Source organism: Euprymna scolopes, chromosome 14 (genome assembly GCF_053919585.1).
Source record: "Euprymna scolopes isolate OS-2025 chromosome 14, ASM5391958v1, whole genome shotgun sequence".
Lineage (NCBI taxonomy): Eukaryota > Metazoa > Mollusca > Cephalopoda > Sepiida > Sepiolidae > Euprymna > Euprymna scolopes.
In genome coordinates this window covers 34855271-34882050 of record NC_136495.1, presented here as the reverse complement: position 1 = coordinate 34882050, position 26780 = coordinate 34855271, and the positions used below count along the sequence as shown (strand labels likewise).

Sequence of the window (26780 nt, the reverse complement as noted above, 5' to 3'; positions counted from 1 at the left end):
ACGATTATTTTACGAAAGCCAACTCTGTGTAAGCAAAAAGAACACACTCATAATCTAGAACTTATGGGTGTAGTTTGAGAATGCTTCCCCGTCTCTCCAAACTTCATTTATTAATTTCACCCCTCATTCGTTAATTTTGGTCTTTAGACCTCGATATTATTATTATTATTTTTTTTTTGATCTCTTAAACCCGCCGATGTTACAGTTGAAAAGAATCGGCTAAAAGATATCTTCGTTAATTTAATTCTTTTTATCCCGCTTTTTCATACGTTTTTCCCCCTTCATTCGGTTCAAATAATTCTGAACTACATACTGGTTTTGGAGATTAGATTTTCAGACTTTGTAGTATTTCTTATTGATTAAACGTGAAAAAAAAAAGTCCTAAATTTCAATAATGGCATTTCCCCCAGTGCTATTAAAATCCTTCATAAAATTTTGTACCCATAAAAATCATATATATATATATATATATATATATATATATATATATATATATTGTTGGGTTGAGCATATTGGGGAGTGAAATAACAAACTGCCACTAGCGTGTAAAGCAATACTCTTTGTGTTAACAAATGGAACTTAGGCGTTTGGACAATTTTGATTATTGTAATTAAAAAATACCCACCTTAGCAGCAACCAAATATCGGGACTGTTAGAAGCATTAACTGTCGCCAAGGCGGTCAAGTTTCAGTCCGAGCTTGATGTAGTTTTAGTATAGCCGCTGTGATACAGCGAAACAGTCTATTTGTGGGTAACTATGTTTTTATATATATATATATATATATATATATATATATATATATATATATATATACTAGCAGTTCAGCCTGGCTTTGTTCGGGCCCTATGTACTCTTCATAACTTTATGTGCATATATATATATATATATATATATATATATATATATATATATATATATATATATATATATATATATATATGGATTAAAAAGTTTGACTCATGTCCAGATAACCTACATCTAAAATTTCAAATGTTTAGACCCAACCTTGGCAGAGGAGTTTGGTAGAATCTACAAAGGTCAACTCTTTCAACTTTGACCTTTTGACAACCAAATTTTCGCCCCCCAAACTTATTACAAAGCTTGCTGCATGTCTGAATAACCTTTATATAAATTTAAAATATTTAGGCCCAAAATTGGCTGAATAGTTTGCTAGAGTCTCTACAAATTACCCAGCCAATTTCTGGACTAAACATTTGAAATTTTACAGTAAGTGTATTTAGTGATAGGACAAGATTTTTATCAGTTTAGGTCGAAAATTTGAGCTGCCAGCGGGGTCAGAGTTAAAAATATTTGACCTTTGCGGTCTATAGCAAACTACTAAGCTAATTTTGGGTCTAAACATTTGAAATTTTACATAATGGGTACTCAGACATGCGAGAAGCATTTTTATCAGTTTTGGAGGAAAAATTTAGCTGCCAAAGGGTCAGAGTTGAAACAGTTGACCTTTGCAGATTCTAGTAAACTCCTCCACCAGTTTTGGGTCTAAACACTTGAAATTTTAGATGTAGGTAAATTGGATATGAGGCAAACTTTTTATTTTGATTTGAGACGAAAACAATAAATGTTAAGAGGTCAAAACTTGGGTCAAAGTTTAAAAAGTTACCTCTACTGTCTCTACCAAATTACTCAGACAATTTCTGATCTAAACATTTGAAATTTTACATAAAGGGTATTTACACATAGGGCAAATTATGAATAGTACTTAGGGCCCGAGTAAAGCCGGGCTGAACTTCTAGTATTAAATAAAAATAAAAATCATTGGCGTATTGATTTTGAATTTTAACATTGGAATAAATTCATATGATGAAAAAAAATTAAATGTAATATTAAATATATATTTATATATTTATATTATATTTATATAAATTCATATAAGATATATATAAATTTACCGGAAATTATTTTATAATTTAGAGCTTCTAAATAAAATATACTGCGGGTATCCGTACCTTTGACTGTAGTAATGCAAAGGAAAATACTTATAACCACACGAGTTTTGGTAAATTTAAAACACTGAAATTTGATAAAGAGTTATTACCTCGAAATATATTATTGAACAAGGCCATAAACATGGGATCACCGTGTAGAGGCTGAGAGTAAATCAAACAAGCTTTACCAAAATAATGCCTTTTCGTCTTCCTTCTTGCCTCCACTTATAGCATTGTGATAGGGTAGGCTTCTATAAACGACACCTTTATAAGAATAAATTACTATGGATAAATATTTGTTTCTGATATCGGCCATTTGTTTCCGCCAACTGTCAACCGTTAAGAAAATGAATAAATATAGTATGGAATTAAAATGAATTATCCTTTCATCGTTGGCTTGCTGACATAGTAAATTATATATAATTTACACACCCACGTATATACAATTTAGCTTCAGCAGCCTTGATTCCGAGATGGGGGTCTTCAAAACAGTTTACAAGTTTTCGACATGTTTAGCGTTAAAGATATCGAAAGTGTTTACCTTTGGCGAGGCAGTCTTGGAATCCAACGGACGCTATATTCTTCGTCTTGAGATTGTTTCCACATGGGATGCACCTGCTTCGACCAATATCGCTCTGGTATGTTCCGATGGCACATGGCTGACAGGGTTCCATGCCGTCAGTAGAGAAATAACCTGGTCCACACAGGGCTGAATAAACAAAAGGTAAAAAGAAGATTCGGAATCATAATTTCATTTAAAAATGTCCGTAGTTAAATGGAAACCGTGACAAATCCAACGAACATATTCAAATTGCTGGAAATCGAACAAAACAACCGAGAATCCGCTGTCTTACATGCGTTTTAAACCACTTGTTTTCATATTTAAATGTCTTGGAAAGCGTTGATTTATATTTAAATATGATAACTATTAATACGATTTCTATTTGAAAACCCTTAAAAGCATTGATTTATAATGACATTAAATAAATTATATGTCGGTTTATATAAATTTTTTATTATAATTGCGTATTTTAATTAGAAAAAAATAGAACAATTGGTTTAAAACTCATCCAGTGGAGGTTTGCAAAGTGCTCTCCCTCCTTGATTTTTCCATCTTCTTTTACCCTACGAAAGCATTCTATGGTATCAGGTTTGGTTAATGCTTTTTAATGGAGCACAGTTTATAAGGTTTATTATTATTATTATTATTATTATTATTATTATTATTATTATTGGCTCACATGGAGCTTTCACACAAGTCAACAAACGATCTGATTGGAAACCTGTGGTGTTCTCTGGAGGCTGAGTGACAACAAGTCTCCCCAGACGTCCAGTTCTCTCTACCCCCTTCGATAGCATTTGCAAATGAATTTGCATCATCGCAACAGCGTCTTATCATTGATTTCTCGCCGGCAGTGGCCATTGGTTTATACTGGAACTTGAGTGGCATTAAGCCTCCCAAAGTCCCAGTTCTCTTTGCGCTTGTCCAACCGAGGTCTGGCTGGCGCTCTCTCCTCGGTCTTTCAGTCCTTCTTGACCCTTCTCAGCTCTTTGGTGTCACTTTTTTATTGGGAGGAGCGGTGGTGAAACTATGGCGGGATGCATGATGGGGGTGTTGCACTTCATTCCCTGTAACGCTTCTTTGTTATATTGTATACTTGTATTATTCTCCGTATTCAAGGGTTTTCCTTAATATTTCAGTCGTTTTTATTATCGTTAGTCGTTGTACTTTTGCAGTTATTCCTCTGATTCCAATTTCTGACATTCTTTTTTCGAAGTTTTTCGGAATTGTTCCTAGTGCTCCTACTATTATCGGTACTATTTTAATTTTCTTTATCATCCAAATCCCTTTTAACTCTCTGGCTAGCTCTGTGTATTTGCTTCGTTTCTTCTTTTCTTTCATACTCACCCTGTGGTCAGCTGGGACAAAGTCTACGATTTGACAGGATTTTTCTTTTTTGTTAATCATTACATCTGGTCTTCTTGCTTGGATGGGTTTGTCCGTCTGTATGTCCATGTCCCATAGGATTTTGTGGTTCTCGTTTTCGAGTGCTGTTGCGGGTTTATGCTTGTACCGTTTGTCTGTATGCTCAAAATGCAGTCGTTTACACAATTCCCAGTGCACCGCTCTCTCCACTTGGTCATGCCTGTTTTTGTATTCCTTTTGGGCCAGTTTGCTGCATTCACTTACTATATGATTTATCGTTTCGTCTCTTTGCCCACAGAGTCTGCATTTGCTGGTTTCTTGTGTTTTATCGATTCTTGCTTTGATATGGTTCGTTCTTATCGAGTTATCTTGTGCTGCAGTTATTAAAGAATTATTATTATTATTATTATTATTATTATTATTATTATTATTATTATTAAATTCATAGTATTGTGATGTATTTTTTTTTCATTCAAGAGCGGGCTTTTACACCAAAGCTAGTGAGCATAGTCAAAGAGTCGTTTAGATGGAAAGCACTTGGCGTAAGATGTTTGCTGTGCCAAGCAGAGCTGACTTCTGGAGTACAGTGATGTTGAACTTGATTTTCAAGGAGTTAGGTGCAACATCACCGTACTCTATATTATTATTTTACTAACTAAGAGTAGTCACACGAGCCATCATCTGCGGAGGTCTGGCTAGTGCTTTCTTTCCTCGGTCTTTCCATCCTCCTTAACCCTCCTCACTTATTTGGTGTGGTGCCAGTTACTGATGACATACACAAAAGGGGGAGGAAGGCAGGGACACACGTGCAGTAACTTACAATTATATAGTTTCGGTTTTCTTGATTCCATGTGATGTTCCTTTGTGTTTTATATCTGTAGCAGTTTCTGTATGTCCAGATTGTGTCCATAGCTCATGTGTGTTAGTCTTCGCATTCAAGGGTTTTCCTTAATATTTCTGCAGTTTTCATTATTGTTATCCGTTGTATCTTCTCAGCTACCCCTCTGATTCCAACCTTTCTTATTCTTTTTTCAAGATTTGCTTTATTGTTCCCAGCACTCCTATTATTATTATTATTATTATTATTATTATTATTATTATTATTATTATTATTATTATCTCGCTCACTGGGAGTTCTTGTACAGTTCATCAATAGAGATTTCTCACTGATAACAACCGATGATGTTCCATGGTGTCCTGGGCGACAAAAAGTCTCCCAAGATTGCCAGTACTCTCCACCTTTTTCGAAACCTTAACAAATGAAATAGTCGTTTGCCATTGACTTCTCATTGGCAATAACATTAGTCTTCAGTATAATTTGGGTAGCAATAAACCTCTCTAAGGCCACTTTGCACCCATCCAGTGAAGGTCTGTTTAGTGCTCTCTCTCTTCTAACTTTCCATCCTCCTTGACCCTTCTCGATTATTTGGTGTAGTTTTAGTCGATACCGACACTACAATTTTTATTTTTTGGTGGGGGAGAGTCAGTTTACAATTTTACAATTTTGCGATTTCAGTTTTCTTGGTTGCATCTTTTCGTTTTACTTCTGTTGCATTTTCTATATGGTCGGGTAGCGTAAGTCACTCGTGTAAATTAGTTTCTGCACTCGAGGATTTTCGTTAAGATTTTAGCTATTTTCAGAATTACTGCCTGTTGCATAGTCTGAATCTTCCACTTGATTCTGGTTTCTCCTGGTCTTTTCCCCCCAGTTCTTTGGGACTTGCCTTAATGCTCATACAATTATTGATATTATTATTTATACCTACTAAGAGTTTTCACACAGGTCATCATCAAAGATTTCTCTCTACAAACAACCTACGTTGTCCCCCGGAGTATGAGTAAAAACACATCTCCCCAGATTTCCAGTACTCCCCATCTCTTTTAATAACCTATGCAAATGAATTTGCATGATCGCAACAACCACTTGCCATTGATTTCTAGACAGTAGCCATTGATATTCATTGGAATTTGGGTGGCAATAAGTTACCCCAAGATCCCAGTCCTCTTTGCACTCGTCAACTCGAAGCCTGATTATTGCTTTCTCTCTTCGGTCTTTCCATTCTCCTCGACTCTTCTCGAATATTTGGTGTGGTGCCAATTAATGCTAATATTACAAGTTTTTTGAGGGAGTTTATTATTATTATTATTATTATTATTATTATTATTATTATTATTATTCTATATGTAGCTTCGAAACGTCTTGGTCCCGGTTTCTAATCTACATTTTCGTAATAATATTATACCTGATTAAGTCTGAATCATGTAGAAACCATCGAGCAACCAAATTATTTGAAACGACACAAATCTTTATTGGTCCCTCGACAAAAGGAGGGTGGACCTGTAAATTCACTCTTGCCCATTCGTCCGTTCTTCTGTTCGCACTTTCTCTTGGAATCTTTTTGAAATTTTGCACAAACATTAAACATGATATGAGTAAAAAGGTAACAAAACGGATTTTCCGGGAAAACTCCAGTTGCCCCTAGGGGTGCCTTTTGGGTTGAAATGGATAAAATTAACACTTTTTTGCTTATTAAAAAAAGTGATGTCCTGAATTTTTATAAAACTTTCTGAAAAGTTGTAACTAACTGATTTCTATATAATTTTGTTTGTCTATACTTCGCGATAACTTTTGAGTGCACCACATGGGCTCTTTTAGGGCTAATAAAAACACTCCACTTTTGGGACTATTTTACCATATTTGTCCAAAATTTTCTGTGTATGTCTATTTAGCAGTTTTGCATGGTGCTGAACTCAAATTTAAATATGTCCAGGCCTTGGGAACTTTTGGGGCAACATGGGGAGGGACAAATGATGGACTTAGTCATTACTTTTTTTGCCTGGTTCAGAACTCAAATTTTGCATATGTTAAGGCCTAAAACTGCACTGTTTGTTCATTTTCACCAGGATTTGACGTCCCCTGGGGACTATGAGAGCTAAATAGGACGGCAAATGCTGAACTTAGTTATTTTTTATCCCTCGTTCACTGTGCACTCACGGGGGACCATGTTTGTTTTGTTTTTATTTTCTTTATATGAGTATATGAATATACCTTTACAATCAGATGTGTTCCTTGCTCCCAATATTCCTCGCTTCTCCGCCATGTTTGGACAAATTTTGCATTCTGCTTGTCCCTCCGTATCCTGGTAACTTCCTCTGGTGCAAGGTAAACATTTATTTGTCACCGTGTCGTGGTAATTACCGATGGGACAAGCCACTGTAACATAATACAAATAAAGAAAATCAATTAGCTCCTCAAAATCAATTAGTCGAAAGAGAGAGAGAGAGAGAGAGAGAGAGAGAGAGAGAGGGAGAGAGAGAGATAAAGAAAAAGAGAGAGAAAAGCATGAATCGATGTCCAAAATGTAATGAGCCAACTTGTTCAGGAAAGAGAGAGATAAAGAAAAAGAGAGAAAGAAAGAGGGAGAGAAAGAGACAGAGAGAAAGAAAGATATAGAGAGAAAGAGAGAGAGAAAGAGAGAGAAAGAAAGAAAGAGAGAGAGAAAGAGAGAAAGAAAGAGAGAAAGAAAGAGGGAGAGAGAGAGAGAGAGAGAGAAATAAAGAGAGATAGAGAGAACAATTTTTCTGTCTTTTTCTCTCTTACTTTCCCTCTCTGTCCTGCTCCAACCAAGTCTATCGACCTGTTCCACAAATCCCAAACCTCAACATGACAAATCTCAAGAAAAAAAACAAAAAACGAATAAACCCAGAACCCCATCCTTCAGCGTAGACCCCTACTACCATGTCTCCTTCTCCAACCTTCCAGAGGTTGAAACACAATTACAGGAGACGAAACCGGACATATTTTTTCTAAGTGAAACTGGCATAGGGCCGACCACTTCCCTAGATGAGTCGTTAATTAATTAACGTATACTCTAACTTAACATCTAAATCTGACCCTCAAGATCGCCATGGGAATGGAGTGTGTGCCTACATTAAATATGGCTTTCCATGTGGTAGGGATATCTCCAGAGAAGACCCTAATTTACCTTATATGTACTTCCGGGTTGCACTAGCTTACACCACTGCATTTATATTTGCCCTCTATCGCCCCCACAACAGTGGGGTTACTATCTTTAAGAGTATATCTGAGAAAATTGACCACATAGTGCCTGCTCATCCTTCGGCTAACATTCACATTTGCGGTGACTTCAATGTCCATAATGTGGAATGGCTGATCCACTCAAATAAGACCGATGACGAGGGGAGGTTCTGTCATAATTTTGCCATGTCCTATGACCTCACTCAGATTGTTCACGAACCCACCCGTGTGCCCGATACTACTGGTCAGTATGCAAGCCTTCTAGACATTTTTCTCACAACTTCCCCTGTTCATGTTCCGTTCTATCTCCTCTGAGATCCCCCAACCACTCTCTTGTAGCAGTTAAGATTAAAATAAAATGTAATAAGTCTTCAAACGTACCTATCCACCGTACTGTATATCGATACTCTATGTCTGACTGGGATAGCTTCTGTACATTCATATCTGATCTACCTCTGCATTCCATGTTTAAAAAGGATATGTCCTCTATAGTATCAGACCTGACCGAATGGTTAATTGTAGGCATAGACCGATGCATACCATCCAAAATATTCCAAGAAAAACCTAACAGCCAGCCATGGTTCTCCCAGAAGGTGCTGCTGCCATCGCGCACAGAAATCACTTTTTCCATAGCTACCAACGTAATAGATGTACTGAGATTAAAGCTGCTTTCAGGACTGCCAGCAACCACCGTAAAAGAGTAATAAAAAATGCAAGAGAGCTATATGCTCAGTCCGTTAAATCCAAAGTAGCTGAGCAGCGGCTTGGCTCCCACCAGTTTTGACAAATAGCAAACAGGATCCTGAACAGAATCGTACGTTCTATCCCAACCATCATCAATGGACCTGAGGTCATCTCGTCAGCATCAGACAAGGCCAGACTATTTGCCAAGAACTTTGCAGCTAATTCTACCCTAAGCGACGAAGGCCATCAACTCCCCGTATTTCCTCCTATAACAGACAACAAGCTATGCAACATACAAATATCTGTGCGTGATATTGCCAAGCTAATCAAGAACCTTGATTCCAGTAAAGCAACTGGTCCTGACAGCATTCCAGTTATAGTACTGAAAAAGCTCCAACCAGAACTTGCCCCCATACTTACAAAACTGTTTAAGCGTTGCCTTAAGGAGAAGTGCTTTTCAACACCCTGGAAAACCTCATCAGTATGCCCTGTATTTAAGAATTCAGGCGAAAAGTCATCTCCCTCTCAGTACAGACCAATAAGTCTCCTGTGTGTCATGAGTAAGTTGTTGAAATCCATATTAAATAAAGACATAGTCAACCACCTCATCAGAAACAACCTTCTTAGTGACATGCAATATGGTTTCCGCTCCACAAAAACTACAGCAGATGTGCTAACGGTAATATCTCATAGGATTAGCGAATCTCTCGACAAAGTCTTCCTTTCCAGGGCAATTGCTCTCGACATATCGAAGACCTTTGATAAGGAATGGCATAAGGGCCTACTTCACAAGATTTCCAGCTACGGTATCACTGGAAATGTTTTCTCAATTATTAAATAATTTCTCTCTGATAGGCTCATGAGAGTAGTGGTCGATGGGCAGAAATCAGAGGCCCACAGTATTAATGCTGGAGTCCCTCAGGGGTCCATCCTGGGCCAAACTTTCTTTCTGATCTACATCAATGATCTCCCAAAGCATATACTTAAATCATTCGTTGACATTTATGCTGATGACACGACGATTTACGGCAACACATCAAAGGCCGTAAATGACAGGGTTTTCTTTAATTATCTCTCTTCTGATCTTGAGCGTGTGGTACAGTGGGGAAAGAGGTGGCTGGTTACTTTTAATGCATTCAAAATAAAGCTTCTATCTTTACATCATCAACGCTCTGATTCCTATCTGGCATCAATTGAAATGGATGGCTTTCGTCTTGGGGAGGCTCCATGTTTTGACAAGCTTCTGGGTTTGACCTTTACTTCTGATCTGAAATGGAACACGTACATCAGGTCTGTTGTTAAGGGCGCTGGGAAAATCCTTCTACCGCTCCAGAATATCTCACTACTGATGCAATTCTCTATCTATATAAAAGCCAAGTATGTCCAAGGATGGAGTACTGCTGCCACATCTGGGCAGGAGCTGCTAAAGCAGCCTATCCTGCTTTGACAGAGTACAAAATAGACTTCGTGGCTTGATGCGGGATGCCCTTTTCTCTTCCCTGCAGCCTCTCTCCTACAAAAGAGACGTTGCGAGCCTGTCTCCAATCTCTGGTCCCCCCTCGCCAATCTTTCATGAAAAATACCCGTCTAGCTGAAACTACTATCATTAATTTTCCCCACTCTTTATGCCTAAATCCAAACGTAGATTCCATGAACAAAGCTTCTGTCTTAGAAGTGCAAGACTGTGGAACTCTCTTCCGTTTTCCTGTTTCCCACCTGACTACAACTTGGATGTCTTCAAGTCCAACATAAACAAATTCCTGACAAACCGCTCTCTTAAGTAAGACACCCTATCAAATATTCAATACTAATGATTACTACGATACTATCTCATTGATTACTGTACACGCAATAACCCTTATCCCCGAGTGGCTTCCGGGCCTTGATAAGTAGTGACCTACATGTAAAAAACAGAGAAAGAAAAAGAGATAGAGAGAAAGAAAGTGAGAGAAAGAAAGAGAGAGAGAGAGAGAGAGAGAGAGAGAGAGAGAGAGAGAGAGAGAGAGAGAGAGCAGTACTCGATGTCCAAAATGTAACGAGTCAACTTGTTTCAGAAATGTTCGTCACCCCCTCCGCCTGCACGGGTTTTATGCCTGGAGAAAAGAATATGCTGGACATAAAATTAATCATCGTACACTGTACAACTGCTGACATTATAATGAATAAAAATAAAATCCGGAAGAATTATGGAAACCTTATGTGTTTCATTGTTGTTATTACTGCAGCATTTATTAAAGAGAAATAGAGAGGCTGAGATCGCAACACGCAACTACTACAGTGAAGAGATACACACAGATCCATATCTATCTCTTTCCCACGCTGGGAAGAGATGACACAAATAGGAGTTGAAAAGCCAGTACTACAAAGGAAGAAACTCTGACCTGCAAAAAAAAAAAAAAAAATGCCTGGATAGCCATATACAAATGCTCGAAAAGGTAAAACCTGAGAGGGTGTACCTCCTAGAATTGCACAAAACCATACATCAGCTCGACAGAGCAAGTCCAGAAGAGGCCACAGCATCCCACCGTCTTTTGGACTTTTCATCGAGGACGTATCTTAATAGTTATTTGTACAATTTTGATTCTCTCTCGAAGTATGTTTCGTTGATCAAGGCGATCTCTCTTCTGAGTTTCAGAGTTTCGAGTTCAGAGTTTAATTTTTTGCTTTAACCACTTGTTTCCGTCAAAGAGTAAGGTTAGATACACGTAATGGAAATAAAAATGATGACGAATTAATAAAGGTGATGGAAAGGTAAATAATACTCACCGCATATTTCGTTTACAACGACACTTCCTTTTATGCAAATCATTGTCGTCTTTCCTGCCTTGAAAGACCGTTTCCGCACGCCGTAAATGGTGTTGTCAAACCTAAAATAAACAAACGGACAAATACAAATCTTCTTAGAAACCCGAATAGGTCAATATTAGCACATTATGCATTACAAGCAGGCCTGCTCACTGAAAAATGACGTCATGCCTGAAGTATAAGCAAGTAACATCTTTTTACCAGTCAGACTGTCAATAATCAATGAGAGATTTTTACAAAAACAATTAGAAAACTTGCAATTAAAAAAAGGAGAAAAATGCATTCAAAAAGCGAAAAATTAATATTTGCATGTATAAGTAAACTACTACAATGATTACTTTTATTTGAGAGGAAATATTAGAAACGCGTGGTAGAGAATTTAAATTAATTCTCTGCGCACTTTAGGTGTTGCTAAACCGTTTCTATTTTAGCCTCATTGTAACCGGGTCCAGTTTCACTTACTACATAATGTAATTCTTTTCTTTTACAAAACGATAGTCGAGAAAATATAGTAATTCACTTAAATTAAACTAACTGACACGCCAGTTGTTTATGTGAAATTTTACAAAAGAAGGAAGGGAGACTGCCAATTGTTTACTTACTTCAGTGAAAACTTTTCTTTGTTGATCGACTTGCGTAAACGTTTGATTGTCTTCTTTAATCGACGCTCCGTCTTTTTTCTCATGCAGGCGATGTCGCACGTGTCTGAAAAACGGCAAAATGGTAGTATAGTCAACAAATTAAGCTATTTAGATTCGCCTTGAATAGAACCTGTTAGGATTGTGCAAATCAAAGAAGGAATAAAAATCATAGAAAAAGAAAATGAATGCAGCAAATTACACGAAGATTTTGTCAACACATCTGTTAAAGAGTGCCACAGATTTAGGATTGGGTCGTGACTTTATCTTTAAGTAAAACAATGATCCCAAGCACAAGGCTCGAAATGGTTTAAGGATAATAGGATTAGTGTTCTACAGTGGCCTAGCCAGTCACCTGACCTAAATCCCATCGAAAATCTGTAGAAAACTTAGAAGTTAAGGGTGCATGCAAGAGATCCCAAGAATATCAAGAAATTGAAAAAAGTTTGAAAAAAATGGCTGAAACTACCAGCAAGTGTTTATAAGAAACTAGTAGGCAGTTATGTAAAGCGTTTGCAGGCTGTAAGTCAGAACAGAGGATATGCAAATAAATATTGATAAACGTGTAAATTAATTTTGCATATAATTTGAGTTTTCGTTTCCCCATTAATTCTGTTCAAAGATTGGGTGTAAATTTCATTCGAAATAACTTGATATTTTTTTATACGACTAAAACCAATGAACCAAACACATTTGCTACCCACTGTATAGCAATTGAAATATAGAAATGGTTTAACATATATTTATTTCATCAAATCCATAGACAAGCATTGAGAATAATCTAAACTCTTGTGAATCAAGTCTTGCCTTCCTGTTATTTCAAATCATTTGAAATGATATTAGCAAGTTTTAGTCTCCCCTCCATCAAGGCCAGAGATTTTAGGGAGAAATCTCTCTCTCTTTCTGTCTCTCTCCCTCCCTCCCTCTCTCTCTCTCTCTATATATATATATATATATATAGAGAGAGAGAGAGATATGAAGAGAGAGAGAGAGGAAAAGGAGGGAGGAAGAGAGCGATAAACCCATAACGTCTCATTTGTCTTTGAGCGAGAGAGAAAGAGAGAGAGAGAGAGAGAGAGAGAGAGAGACCAATGAGAGGTTATGGGTTTATCGCTCTCTCCCTCCATCTCTCTCTCCTCATATATATATATATATATATATATATATATATATATATATATATATATATATATACTTCATTTACTCACATAAAATTAATATACCAAAGTATAAATTTATGCGTAGACTTTAAGTATTTACTTCAAAAGTGCTCAATACGTAGGTAGAGCGAGTTAGTATATTATAAATTATATATGACGATTAAGCTACACTAAATATTCCGCGTTTCATCCACTCTAGGACTCTTAATGGCGCATAAGCCTGAAGAGTCCTAGAGTGGATGAAACGCGGAATATTCAGTGTAGCTTAATCGCCATATATATTTTATAACTTTATATATATATATATATATATATATATATATATATATATATATATATACACGTGTGCGTGTGTATGGAGAGGGAGGGAGAGAGAGAGCGATGGACACATAACTTTTCATTGCTCTCTTTCTCTCTCTCTCTATATATATATATACATATATAATGATCAAACTCAAATGACCTTGTAACGGGTGTTGTAACTCAACATCCTGTTTACGACTTCCGGTTGCACATGCGTACATAAAGATAAGCCTATAACAGCGTAAACGAATAAACACCGCCTTCATTTTTTTAAAATTTATTCTCCATTTTTTAATACACCTTTCTTAAAATATTCATACATTTTCTTCTACACTACCAACATAAATAAATATCCCCGAAAATATGTTTTTTTTTTAAATTTGCGTCACAAATAAATACTCCACTCGACAATAAAATGTATTGTTTTACTGTGTACGTTTTCAGCGTCCAATTTGTATTACACACCACTTATAATTCAATGGCTGTGAGTTTTTTTCTTAAATAAATAATTATAAACAGAACGACTCATAGAAATCTAACTTTATTCTTCTTTCATTTTAATACACTTTTTTTGATCAAGATCAAAGTGTAGTATCTGTTCTTCAGATGCTGCACTTCCATTTCTTGTTCTCTTTCGGTGGAGGATCAGTCCTTCACGACTGAGACAATTTTTTTTTGTACCTTTTCTCCACGTTAAGAAACGACCCTGGTGTCTAACTCTGTCCCGTGGGAAGGCATAGTAAATAGGTACTTTCATAGAAATGTTTCTGTGATGTCAAAACAAACTATGTTCTTTACGTCACAAATGTGACGCTCATACATTAATACTATAACTAATATAACATACTGACCCAAAGGGTCACGGGTAGTCTAGTATATATATATATATATATATATATATATATATATATATATATATATATATATATATGTATGTGTGTGTGTGTGTGTGTGAAGAGAGATGGACGCGACCGATAGACATATAACCTTTGATTGGTCTAAGAAATATAATCCATGTAGTATTCGTATGCACATTTAGGTGTAAATTGTCGAATACTTCTGTTCAACTTGGGAATTCGAATGAAACTCTAGGATTAAATAAAGGTTTCCGCTCAAAATTCCGTGCAGATTCCCGATTTCAACAAGATACAACCGAAGAAAGTCGAAGATTAGATCGACCGAAACATTGTGAAAATAACACTCAATATAAGAACAGTAGTCCGAATAGTCCAAATAATACGAATTATCAATCGTCATCTCAAACATTCAGAAACAAAATAAAAGCATTAAAATTTGTTTTTCAGTATTTGATCTTACCGCTTGTTGCTTTGGATCGAACTTCGAGATCGAACTCTGCTGTCAAAATTGCAGTTTTCTTGCCGGCGTCTTGCCAGAAACGTCTCCGTTTGGTTCCGCATTCGAGGCTGACCTTGTTTACACGACACGATTTCGAACATTTATAGCGCTTCTTCTCTACCAGACAAGAAAAAAAAAGATACATAGAATTAAATTAAAAAAATCCGTTAAAAAAAAAAGCAGATTATACGATGCAGTTTTTTTTTCAAATAAATGATATATTTATTTTGACAAACATCGTACATCGTTTATTTGATTTCATAATAGATTTTCAAACTACTCATTATAGCGATGCTTTTACTACAGTAAAAATTATCGTAAATTTACAAAAAAAATAATTCAGGAATTTTTTATTTATCATATCTGCCCGTGGATTCTTTCTGAATTTTAATCTTCTGAAGTTTATGTGTGAAATCAAATAAAACAAAATAATATTTATGTATCACTGGAAGAAACATTAGAGAAAAGGTGATGTAGAATAGGCGACTCAAAGTCCACAGAAAACAGTGTCAAATAAGAACCTCGCATTGATATAAAAATGTTCCGCTTACTAAACCGGATTTCCTGTTTTAGTTAAAAATAATTAATCCGATTGACTTAAGAGAAAATATATAAAAGTTTTGTACACGGTTTTATTTTATAAATATCTTTTATAAAAATAAATAATGCTTGATTATTTTTTACATAAAATAATAAATATTATTGTTTTACTATTTTAAACTTATTTTTGGTATTATAATAATATCATCAATATATTAATACGTTTATTCTTTTCGATCGTTATCATCCTGAACATCCCTTGAAATGAAAATGGAATATTCCAAATCGCACCAACCGTTACTATGCTGAATTCCTTTAGAATGAAAATGTTACATTCTAAAATGCCCAATAAACAACGGTTTCAAATGGATAAGTTAGTTATCACCAGCCAGTGTCTAGTAGAGTCAGATCACAATACTTATACATTAGTTATCACCAACCAGTGTTTGGTCGGTGCAAATGACAATATTAATAAATTACTCATCCTCAGCCTGTGTATGGTGGGTGCTGATCACAATAATAAGTTACTTCTCGCTCGCCAGAGTTTGGTCGGTGCAGTTCACAATGCTAATAAGTTAATTATCGCCAGCTATAATTACAATAATATATTACTTCATGATATATTGATATTAACAATATATTTTAATAATAGAAAAACATTAATTAAAATTATTAAAAAAAAAAAGAAATTAATAAAATTGTTTCATAAATGTGATTAATGGGCGGACCGACAGACGAACAAAATATTTATATAACATTCTATGAGCAATGGTCAATAGTTTAAAAAAAATAAACAGTACAAATTTGGGACGAAAAGCTCGTACACCAACTCTTGACTCTCCGCGGCACTTCATGACATACGCATTTGCGCAGTGCTTCAAAGTTTAGTGAAAGCCAACTGGTTCCATAGAATACATGCTAAAATGAGTGTCCGCGTTTTCCTTCTTCTAAATTGTTAAATAATTTTTCTATTGAAACTTTATTTGACACCTTGAAACAGTTGTTTGAAAGACATATGATAGATCATGCAAAAAATGAATTATATGAAATTTGATACGCACTATGCAAGGTTTGAGAGAGGTTGTTTTTAAAACTCTCTATGACGTGCTTCTTTGTTCGACATCTATCCCCAGTAATCAGGAAGGAAGCTCTCCGTTTGAAACTCGGAGGTGACATGGCCTCTGTATAGAAGACAAAATAATAAAAAAAAAACACCATAGAAACACACAATACCAGTTCACAAACAAATGGTTGAATTTCTATAAATTTCGAATCCCACACATTCGCATCTTAACATAACGAATAATAATATATTTTAATATTTTAATATATTTAAGCAACAAATCTAATCGCTGAGCTCAAACATTTAGAAGAATTGTGCACGTGCATAAATATTCGCATGTGCGCATTCACTGCCAGACCGGGATTCTTCGCTTGTTGTCTACGTCTGAATTCGGTGCTCGGTTTCCGACATGTGACGCAATACCACTGCTGCAACAAAAGTATTCGCACTCACTAACAAAAATACAAATTCAGCTGAAAACAAGTAAACATGTTTTATTTCGAAGTATTCTTGTATTTTTCTAATGAACACACGGACCAAAAGTCGACAGATCAGCAAGTCTGCAAATGAAGATTAACATCTTTACAACCATTAGCTTAGGACAACGGCCTAGCTGTCTATGAAACCCACATAAAACAAGCTGATCTCTATCAATATTGATAGAATATATATATATGTGTGTGTGTGTGTGCGTGTGGTGTATTGCAATTCCTATTGTAGCTGTTCATTTGAAGATAAAATCATAAAAATTGGTCAGTCATCTCATAAGACGTATAGCAATAACATACTGAATTTTCAAGGGCCTATGACAATTTAAAATGCACGTACAAAAATGTCTGGAAACTTGTTTAAGACAATTCGTATATATATATATATATATATATATATATATATATAGAGAGAGAGAGAGAGAGAGAGAGAGTGATATATAGGAGTGATATTTGTGTTTTGTGGTAGTTCACTCAGATATTCACTTGAAATTCATTGGTCAGTTTATCTACGGAGTTAAATTTTCACTCCAAACAAAAGTACAAATTCAGCTGAAAACAAGTAAACATGTTTTATTTCAAAAGATTCTTGTATTTTTCTAATGAACACACATATTAGAATTCAACAGGTCAACAGGTCAACAGGTCTGCAAATGAAGATTAACATATTTACAACCATCAACTTAGGACAACGGCCTATCTGTCTATGAGAGTCACAGAAAATAAGCTGATCTATATCAATCTGGATAGAATATATATATATATATATATATATATATATATATATATATATATATATATATGGTGTATGCAATTCCTATTGTAGCTTTTCATTTGAAGATGAAATCATAAAAATTGGTCAGTCATCTCATAAGACGTATAGCAATAACATACTGAATTTTAAAGAGTTTACGACAATTTAAAATGTCTGTACAAAAAAGTCTGGAAACTTATTTAATACGCTTCGTATCTCATATATATATATATATATATATATATATATATATATATATATATACAGAGAGAGAGAGAGAGAGAGAGAGAGAGAGAGAGAGAGAGAGGGTGGGGGAGAGGAATAGGGAGAGGGAGAGAATGATTCGTGTTTTGTGATAGTTCACTGATATATTCACTTGAAATTCATGGGTCAGTTTATCTATGGAGTTAAAATAATCATTATCTTAAGTGTCTGGTGTTTGAGGGTGTTATGTTTACTCAAATTTTAATGGCTCACAAATACAGCTCGTATTCAAAAAGGTCCGCCAATTTCATGAGTGGTCTCTTTTTTCTAAACTAAATATTTCTCATACTGCAAGCTTGTTGCCCGCAAGCATTGCAATTATGCAACCCGCTAAACATGCAGCATTAAACATGTTTACAGATTTTTATATCTTTTTTTAATGATGCTTTATTTTCTTACCGATTTTCCCCATTTCTGGTCTAGAAATTGAGAAAAGAACATTCTGGAAAAAATAAACCTAAAAATTAAGATAAAATACAACTTCAACCAATGGTTCAATATTACTGACAAGAAAAAAGTTTGCCTTCGTATAATTCGATATTATGGATTACTACCCGTTGATCACGAAGGAGCTCTTCATGAAAGCAATTGAATTTGCCAGAAACTCCACTTGTATCCCAAAGAGTGATATTGATATAATAATGAAGAGCGGTACTTATTAGTAACCGTGAGCAATGGACAAAAAAATAGCCGAAATGGCTTTTTTGATCTCGCCATAGGATCCTTGGACTCAGCAGAAGCCACAAACCCAGTTAGATTATTCATACTACATAACATTACGCTAAATAGCGACATAAAAATCGAGGATATAGGCTTATACAGGGACGATGATAGTAAAGGACACCACAAGCACAAAATGTGACTTACTTAGAAGAAATATACATAAGGTTATAAACAATATGGGCCTTAAGGTGGAAATTACCAGCAATATTTTCTGAACGTCACATTTGATTTAGTTACCAATATTTACAAACCATACATTAAAGTCAACGCAAACCCCACATATATCCACCCACATTCCAACAACCCACCACCCATCATAATTATTAAGCACGAACTAAATTAAATATAGAATAAATAACTTCTCCAATGAGGAAATATTCAATAACTACAAAAATATTTATAACACTGCACTAAAAATAGAGAATACAAAAAATGCTGATATTAAATACAATAGAAGCAAAAGTAATACGACTAGATCGAATAATCGAGGTAGAAAAATAATCTAGTTCACCCCATCTCTTCAACTTAATGGTAAAAACAAAACTTGGGAATAGGTTTATGTATCTTATAGATAAACACTTCCCACCGGGTAGTACACTACATAAAATCTTTAACAAAAACACTTTACAACTTAGATACAGTTGTATTGAAAACCTAAAAAGAATAATAAAAAAGCATAATAATAAAATATTAAGGAAAAATAATCCTACCACGGACACTAATAATAATAACAGAAAGGCCTGCAATTGCAAAAGAATGCCTACTAAGCAATGATTGCCTCACATCTTCGGTTGTATACCAGGTTAAAATATGCACCATAGAAAATCCAGAAATAGAAAAATTCTACATAGGTAGAACCTATAAAAACAGATTCTATGGCCATGCACTATAAATGCATAGCAAAGCATATGCTACAGACACCGCACTCTCAATACTGGAAGTTAATCGAAGCGAACAACACACCTTTAGTCGAATGGAAAATATTAAGGAAAACAAAACATCTTGTTAATTAACTTCACCCTGTTACCTACGTTTAGCGGAGAAACATGAAATTATTAGTTAAAAAACCGTGAAAAATTATTAAATATAAAAGTAGAATCTGCAAACTTAAAATAAGATGTAAAAAACGAATAGCGATCCCTCATGCAAGTAATACTACAAACCATAACCCCTCACTCCCAATACCTTAATTAATTAATAAATGAACCAAGGGAAGAGGTGAAAGGATACAAATTAGTCCCAATACACTGTAAATTAATAACTATACTTACCAAAAGCTGACACACCTCTAATTGATTAATAACAACATCATCTCAAATTAAACGAACAGAAACACAATAATGGATAAAGATGAGTGTACTTTGCATACTTTATAATTAAATGTTGATGTTAATATATACCTATGGAAAGTATTATCGTAAAACAACGTTTCTTAAGGACCCCCCCCATATATATATATATATATATATATATATATATATATATGATGATTGCTGCATCTTTCCAGATGATCGCCGGCACATTGAGTTCTCCCAATCTTGTCGTCCATGCCGTCTCAGATGACTCTGCACTCCTGCCGCAGATTTGCACATCTTGAAGCAGATGTGACATACAAATTGAGCAATTTCCATCGAGTTGACTTCCTCTGGAGGTTGAAGGGTATTCCTATGAACAATCATATGTCTTCTCAAACCAGCAGTTGACTTGCAAACTTTGCTGCATGTTAAACAGATCGTTTGGTTCGGACTAATAGGTGTAAAGTTGACCTGAACAGGGGTTTTGTGCGACTTAAGGTGGTTGACGTAGCCAGCTTTTGACAAAAGCACTCGTTCACAAGTGTTGCATTTTCAGCTCTGTGTGTCATGGTTAAGACCATCAATTAAACCTTCCCAAATTAGTTCTCCTCTAAATGTTAACAATAATAGTTACCATGTAAACCATAGAAAGAACAACTCCAAAGAATTGAGCAGACTTGATTCTGGCTTAAAGCCTCATCAACAACAATTTAAATCTATTTATCACTGAGTTTTGCATCCCAGCGCTAATTTGCAGTCTCCGCGTCCATTCATAAATTTTAGCTATATAGAAGAAAAGCGGCATTTTCAGTCCATTTTCCCGCTTTGTAGAACAACCTGCCAGATAAGGTTGTCACGATGATTAAAGTGGCCTTGAAGTAACATTCCAATGTAAATGTAGATGTAAATATATTTTACCTGTTTCTTTGAATCGCTTGTTACACTTTGCTACTTTTTGCGAAATATATTTGATCTGATTCGAGTTCTGTTTTTACCTAAATAATTACTAATTTATTGATTGTTTTGAGTTAGTTGTATGGGGAGATTTTAAACCCTCTCATAATATTCATCATCAATCGACTGTCAATCTAGCCATCTCATAAACCCTTAACCTTGAGAGACTTTTCATTTTGATAATTAGTGACACGTAGTTAAAAAAGGTTAACATCTTTTTAAGTGCTACGTTTACGAACAAATCGCGTGAGCACAAAAATATTAGACACGCCTTACCAAAAAACTATCACATTTCTGTAATAAAAACAATCAGCGACTGGCAAAAAGAAATAAATTTTCAAAACGGAAAATATCACGTAGGGTTAGATTAAGCACGGAAATTGAACTTTCTATTGGAAGTCAGGTTAGAGGTTAGAGCTACGTACTTGCTTCCCTGTCACCATTGATGAATTTACTTAAAGCTAATGGAGTTGACATCAGTCCAGGGAGAAACAACACACACGCAGGCCTTGCGACAGCGGCTTGCAACAAAGTGAGATTTTAAGTTACTGAACAGTAAATGATTAAAATAATAATAATAAAAAAATATACGATCAGGTAGATTCAATTCGATAACGTCCCCTACCCCATGTTTGGTAAGAATAGTTTTATATTCATTACCCCCACACACTGCAAAGTAAACAAAGAATGAAAGAAGAAATGCCCCCCCCCCAAGAAAAAATAGTAAAACTCACCTGAGCATCCCGGGAGGATCGTGTACGTCTTGTTGTCAGACGACCATTCGAAATTAGTTTCCTTACTGCAGATGAAAGTGTATTCCGTATGAATGGCCCCAGTGGTGAATCGAGTGTTGGGATCGCATTGGAGGATGCACATTTCAGCCTCATCTACTTTCTGGCATTTGAGTTGAGCCCTAGGCGGGGCTTGTAAACGTAGACAGATTCCATCTTCTGATTTCAAAAAATAAACGCAGAACAGGGCGTGAATAAGAAACCTACTTAACACAGCACGCACACATACACACACATACACGCACAAAAGACACTGGCTTTTACGAGGAATGGTGCACCTTCTCCAAGTGATGTTACCTCACGTAACAACACGAAGCTAGATACTCCACCAGACTAAACGAATTCTTTGTTGGTTGTAAAACCAAGAGACCACAAGAAAGATATGCTATAACGTATTTAAATGATCAATCAGGGAGAGGGAAACTATATTTTTAACTTCTTTACTAACTCAGTGTTTGAGAGGCAAAGGAAAACTTTAATGAACTATTTGAATATTTGTGCATCTCATATAGAGATAAATTGTTAGCCTTAGGAAGAAGCCCTCTTGATTTTTGCGAACTTAAACTGAAGTAAAATGAAACAAAAAGTATTGGATTAAACTAAGCTGAGATAGAAAAGATAACGAAATACCAAGATCTTATTAAAATACACGAAAATAAATTGGAATCTTAGGAAGATCTCCATCATTCCAGCAATTACAGGATCAACCAGACTCATAAAAAAGAATGTCAAAAGCTACCTGAAAAACATGATCGGTGAACCAAGTGCAAGACAGATGCAAACATTTGTACTTAAAAGGGCAGCTAGAATCTTAAACGGGTCTCTCAGTTAGAATATATGAGATCACAGGTGAATATCTGATATTAGGTAGGCTGCCCCACCCTCAGCTAGAATAAAATGTTAAGAAAATAAAAAGCAGATATTTACTAATATACATATATATATATATATATATATATATATATATATATATATATATATATAGCAAAACTGGTAAATAGTAAAAACTTGAAGAAGGTGCTCAATACTATGGCAGAGCAAATATATATTTTTTATTTTATTACCGTTTTATCTGTTTAATTACACATGTTTCTGTTACCGAATCGTATCAACGAACCAGTAATATCGTCAGCCTCGAACAGAAGTGTATATATATATATATATATATATATATATATTGTGTACAGAAAGTTGTTAGTTGAGACAGGTCATTGGTACCGTCGGTTTCAAGCCCGATAATAAGGCCCGTTTAAGGTATCCTCATCAAGCTCTCTTCAGCCAATATTCGTCTCGAATCGAGACGAATATTGGCTGAAGAGAGCTTGATGAGGATACCTTAAACGGGCCTTATTATCGGGCTTGAAACCGACGGTACCAATGATCTGTCTCAACTAACAACTTTCTGTACACAAAATATAAGTACGCTCTTAAAATTTGGATTTTCCTTTTAATTGAGCACTCTGCTGGAATTCTTTTTCCAAAAAAAACTAATCATATATATATATATATATATATATATATATATATATATATATATATATATATATATATATATATATATATATATATATATATATACAGTAAGTTATAAAATATATATGGCGATTAAGCTACACAGAATATTCAGTGTTTCATCCACGCTAGAAGTCGTCAGGCTTATGAATCCAGCGTGGATGAATCGCGGAATATTCTGTGTAGCTTAATCGCCATATATATTTTATAACTTACTACCTAACACTACCTACGTATTGAGCACTGTTGAAGTAAATACTTAAAGTTTACGGATAAATTTATACTTTCGTATCTTAATTTATGTGATTAAATGAAGTAGTCATATGTATATATATATATATATATATATATATATATATATATATATATATATATATATATATATATATATATATATCAATTATTTAATACGCCCCCAGATAACAACCTGGAAATTTCTATGACTTGGCGCGGTACATACAGCGCCTAGCGTTACTAAATGGTCACTCACTACTGGCCAAGTGTGTTAACTTCGGGGATCTGGCGAGAACAGGTGTTTCAACGTGATTGTACTGTATATTGTGCCCAGTCTTCGTTAAGACATGTATCTAAGAGAAGGAAAAACTCTGATGTAAAAATCCGAAGTCTACTATATGCTCTATTTTCTGACAGTCATCTACACCGACAAAAATTAGCAGTAATATCATTGGTTCTACACAAAGATTTCATCACTATAAACAAATCATCTGTGTGGATTTCCGAATAACTTATCGACGGGAAAGACTATTTTTTCTAATATATATATATATATGTGCTTCATTTATTCACATAAATTTAATATACGAAAGTATAGATTTATGCGTAAACTTTAAGTATTTACTTCAAAAGTGCTCAATACGTAGGTAGAGCTAGTTAGTAATTTATAAAATATATATGGCGATTAAGCTACACTGAATATTCTGCGTTTCATCCAACTATAGGATTCGTCAGGCTTATGCGCGAATTCTGTCGTTGCTTCTTGTTTTTATATATGTTGAGGATTTCTAGTTGGCCAATCAGCTTTCTAGTATCCACCGCGCCCCTTCCTACCAGCCAATGGGCATGCATTTTATCAAACAAAGGATCTGTTTTAGAATTAGGTTAGTAGTTTTAGGTGGCCGTTCTCCTTTTTTTATACATATAAATATACCTATGTGTACACAATAATGCACATATACATACATATATACACCCACATATATATATATATATATATATATATATATACATATATGTGTGTGATCGTTTATGTATATTCATGTTTATTTAATTTATTTATTTGTTTGTTTTCTATTGTTATTGTTAGTTTTAAAGCTATTTTGTATCGCTATCCTAGAGTAAGTTTATTTTGTGAACACAGTTGTTTGCTATTTCCCGCCTACAGATTTTGAGGTTCTTTAAAGTACAGGATAGAAAATTTTTCATGGAGGCATAATTTACATGGGTCGTCTAAATGTCTGCATGTGGTAGCTTGTCTCATTATTATATAATGAGACAAGCTACCACATGCAAACATTTAGACGATGTCTGCATGTGGTAGCTTGTCTCATTATTATATAATGAGACAAGCTACCACATGCAGACATTTAAACGACCCATATAAATTATGCCTCCATGAAAAATTTTCTATCCTGTACTTTAAAGAACCTCAAAATCTGTAGGCGGGAAATAGCAAACAACTGTGTTCACAAAATAAACTTACTCTAGGATAGCGATACAAAATAGCTTTAAAACTAACAATAACAATAGAAAACAAACAAATAAATAAATTAAATAAACATGAATATACATAAACGATCACACACATATATGTATATATATATATATATATATATATATATATATATATATATATATATGTATATATGTATGTATATGTGCATTATTGTGTACACATAGGTATATTTATATGTATAAAAAAAAAGAAAGGAGAACGGCCACCTAAAACCACTAACCTAATTCTAAAACAGATCCTTTGTTTGATAAAATGCATGCCCATTGGCTGGTAGGTAGGGGCGCGGTGGATACTAGAAAGCTGATTGGCCAACTAGAAATCCTCAACATATATAAAAACAAGAAGCAACGACAGAATTCGCGCATAAGCCTAACGAATCCTATAGTTGAATGAAACGCAGAATATTCAGTGTAGCTTAATCGCCATATATATTTTATATATATATATATATATATATATATATATATATATATATATATATATCGTTTTCCATTTGTGTGCATTGATATTCATATTAAAACCCCTCTTTTCTACTTATTTAAAAAGGAAATGCAATTTTCTTATATATGGGTTGTGGAATTTCATTCACTAGAAAAATATCTAGCTAATTTGCATATTCTTCTATACCTTCATTGTAATTAATCCCCTATTAGTTGCTTCGGTTTTCTAATGGGATGATCATCTTTAGTTAACTATTACGTGTAATAATATTCATGCAGATATTCTACATGATTTATACTTGCATAATATTTGCGTAAAACGTTTATAGTAAACACAAAATTGTTTCCATATATATTTATGTATACGTATATATTTTTGTTAAAAAAATTTTGGCTACCAAACTCCTCCTAGAGTGTTTGGTCTACAGACATGAAACTTCATATATAAGGTATTTGAATCCATGCGAAACTTTATATTTGTGTTTTACACGGGGAAAATCGGTGCAAGGGTGTGAAAATTAAAAAAAAAAAATTTGCCAGGTGAAAGTTGAACGACGGCATTACGAATTCATAACGTAATAGCTATTCGTTCATGTTTTAATTTTTAGCCTTGTAGTAAACATGTTTTCATAGCCCAGTCATTTATGGCAGAGGCAAAATAAATTGTGAGCTGAACGTTTTGGTTTCGATTCTCGGTGGTGGCGCATGAGTCTTTTTTTTATATATACTTTTTAAATCATCATCCAATTTATCTATCTATCTATCTATCTATCTATCTGTTTGTATATCTACAAAAGTGGAAGTGTCTGTCAGTCTTTTCTCTAAGGAAGACTATTATACAGAAAGGCATTACTTTACATATTCACACTTTTTAATATATACATATGCACATAACCTTATGAAAAGTACATAGGGCCCGAGCAAAGCTGGGCGAAACTGCTAGTGTATATATATATATATATATATATATATATATATATATATAAAAGCGAAAATGTGTGTGTGTGTCTGTGTACATTTCTCTACAAAATAAATCTGTCAATTTTCGCTCTACAGACTCGAGATTTGACATAAGGAGTATTAAGATTTGGGAAAATCTTTTAAATCATTTTTCGACCAGAAATTTTGCTGTCAAGGGGTCTGAGTTTAACGATTTGACCTTTGAAAACTCTACCAAACTCTTCCGCCAATTTTCGGTCTAAACACTTGAAATTTTAAATGTAGGTTACTTGGACATGGGTAAAATTTTTAAATTTGAGCCCAAAACAATAAATGTTAAGGGTAAAAATTTGAGTCAAATAAAAAAACATTGACCCCTGCGGTCTCTATCAAATTACTTAG

General features: G+C 34.7%; 1 protein-coding gene across 3 annotated transcripts in view; it reads right to left on the bottom strand.

The window, feature by feature from the left end:
• Positions 1 to 26780, bottom strand: part of LOC145292940 (signal peptide, CUB and EGF-like domain-containing protein 1) — a 476335-nt gene that overhangs the window by 51800 nt on the left and 397755 nt on the right. For all 3 annotated transcript variants that reach the window (XM_080139112.1, XM_080139113.1, XM_080139114.1), the window contains 7 exons: positions 21678 to 21893; positions 16464 to 16583; positions 14824 to 14979; positions 12008 to 12110; positions 11367 to 11467; positions 6927 to 7091; positions 2492 to 2659 (listed from right to left, as the gene is read on the bottom strand). In XM_080139112.1, the coding sequence (XP_079995238.1) occupies positions 2492 to 2659; positions 6927 to 7091; positions 11367 to 11467; positions 12008 to 12110; positions 14824 to 14979; positions 16464 to 16583; positions 21678 to 21893 (1029 nt within the window). The remainder of the gene's footprint in view (positions 1 to 2491; positions 2660 to 6926; positions 7092 to 11366; positions 11468 to 12007; positions 12111 to 14823; positions 14980 to 16463; positions 16584 to 21677; positions 21894 to 26780) is intronic.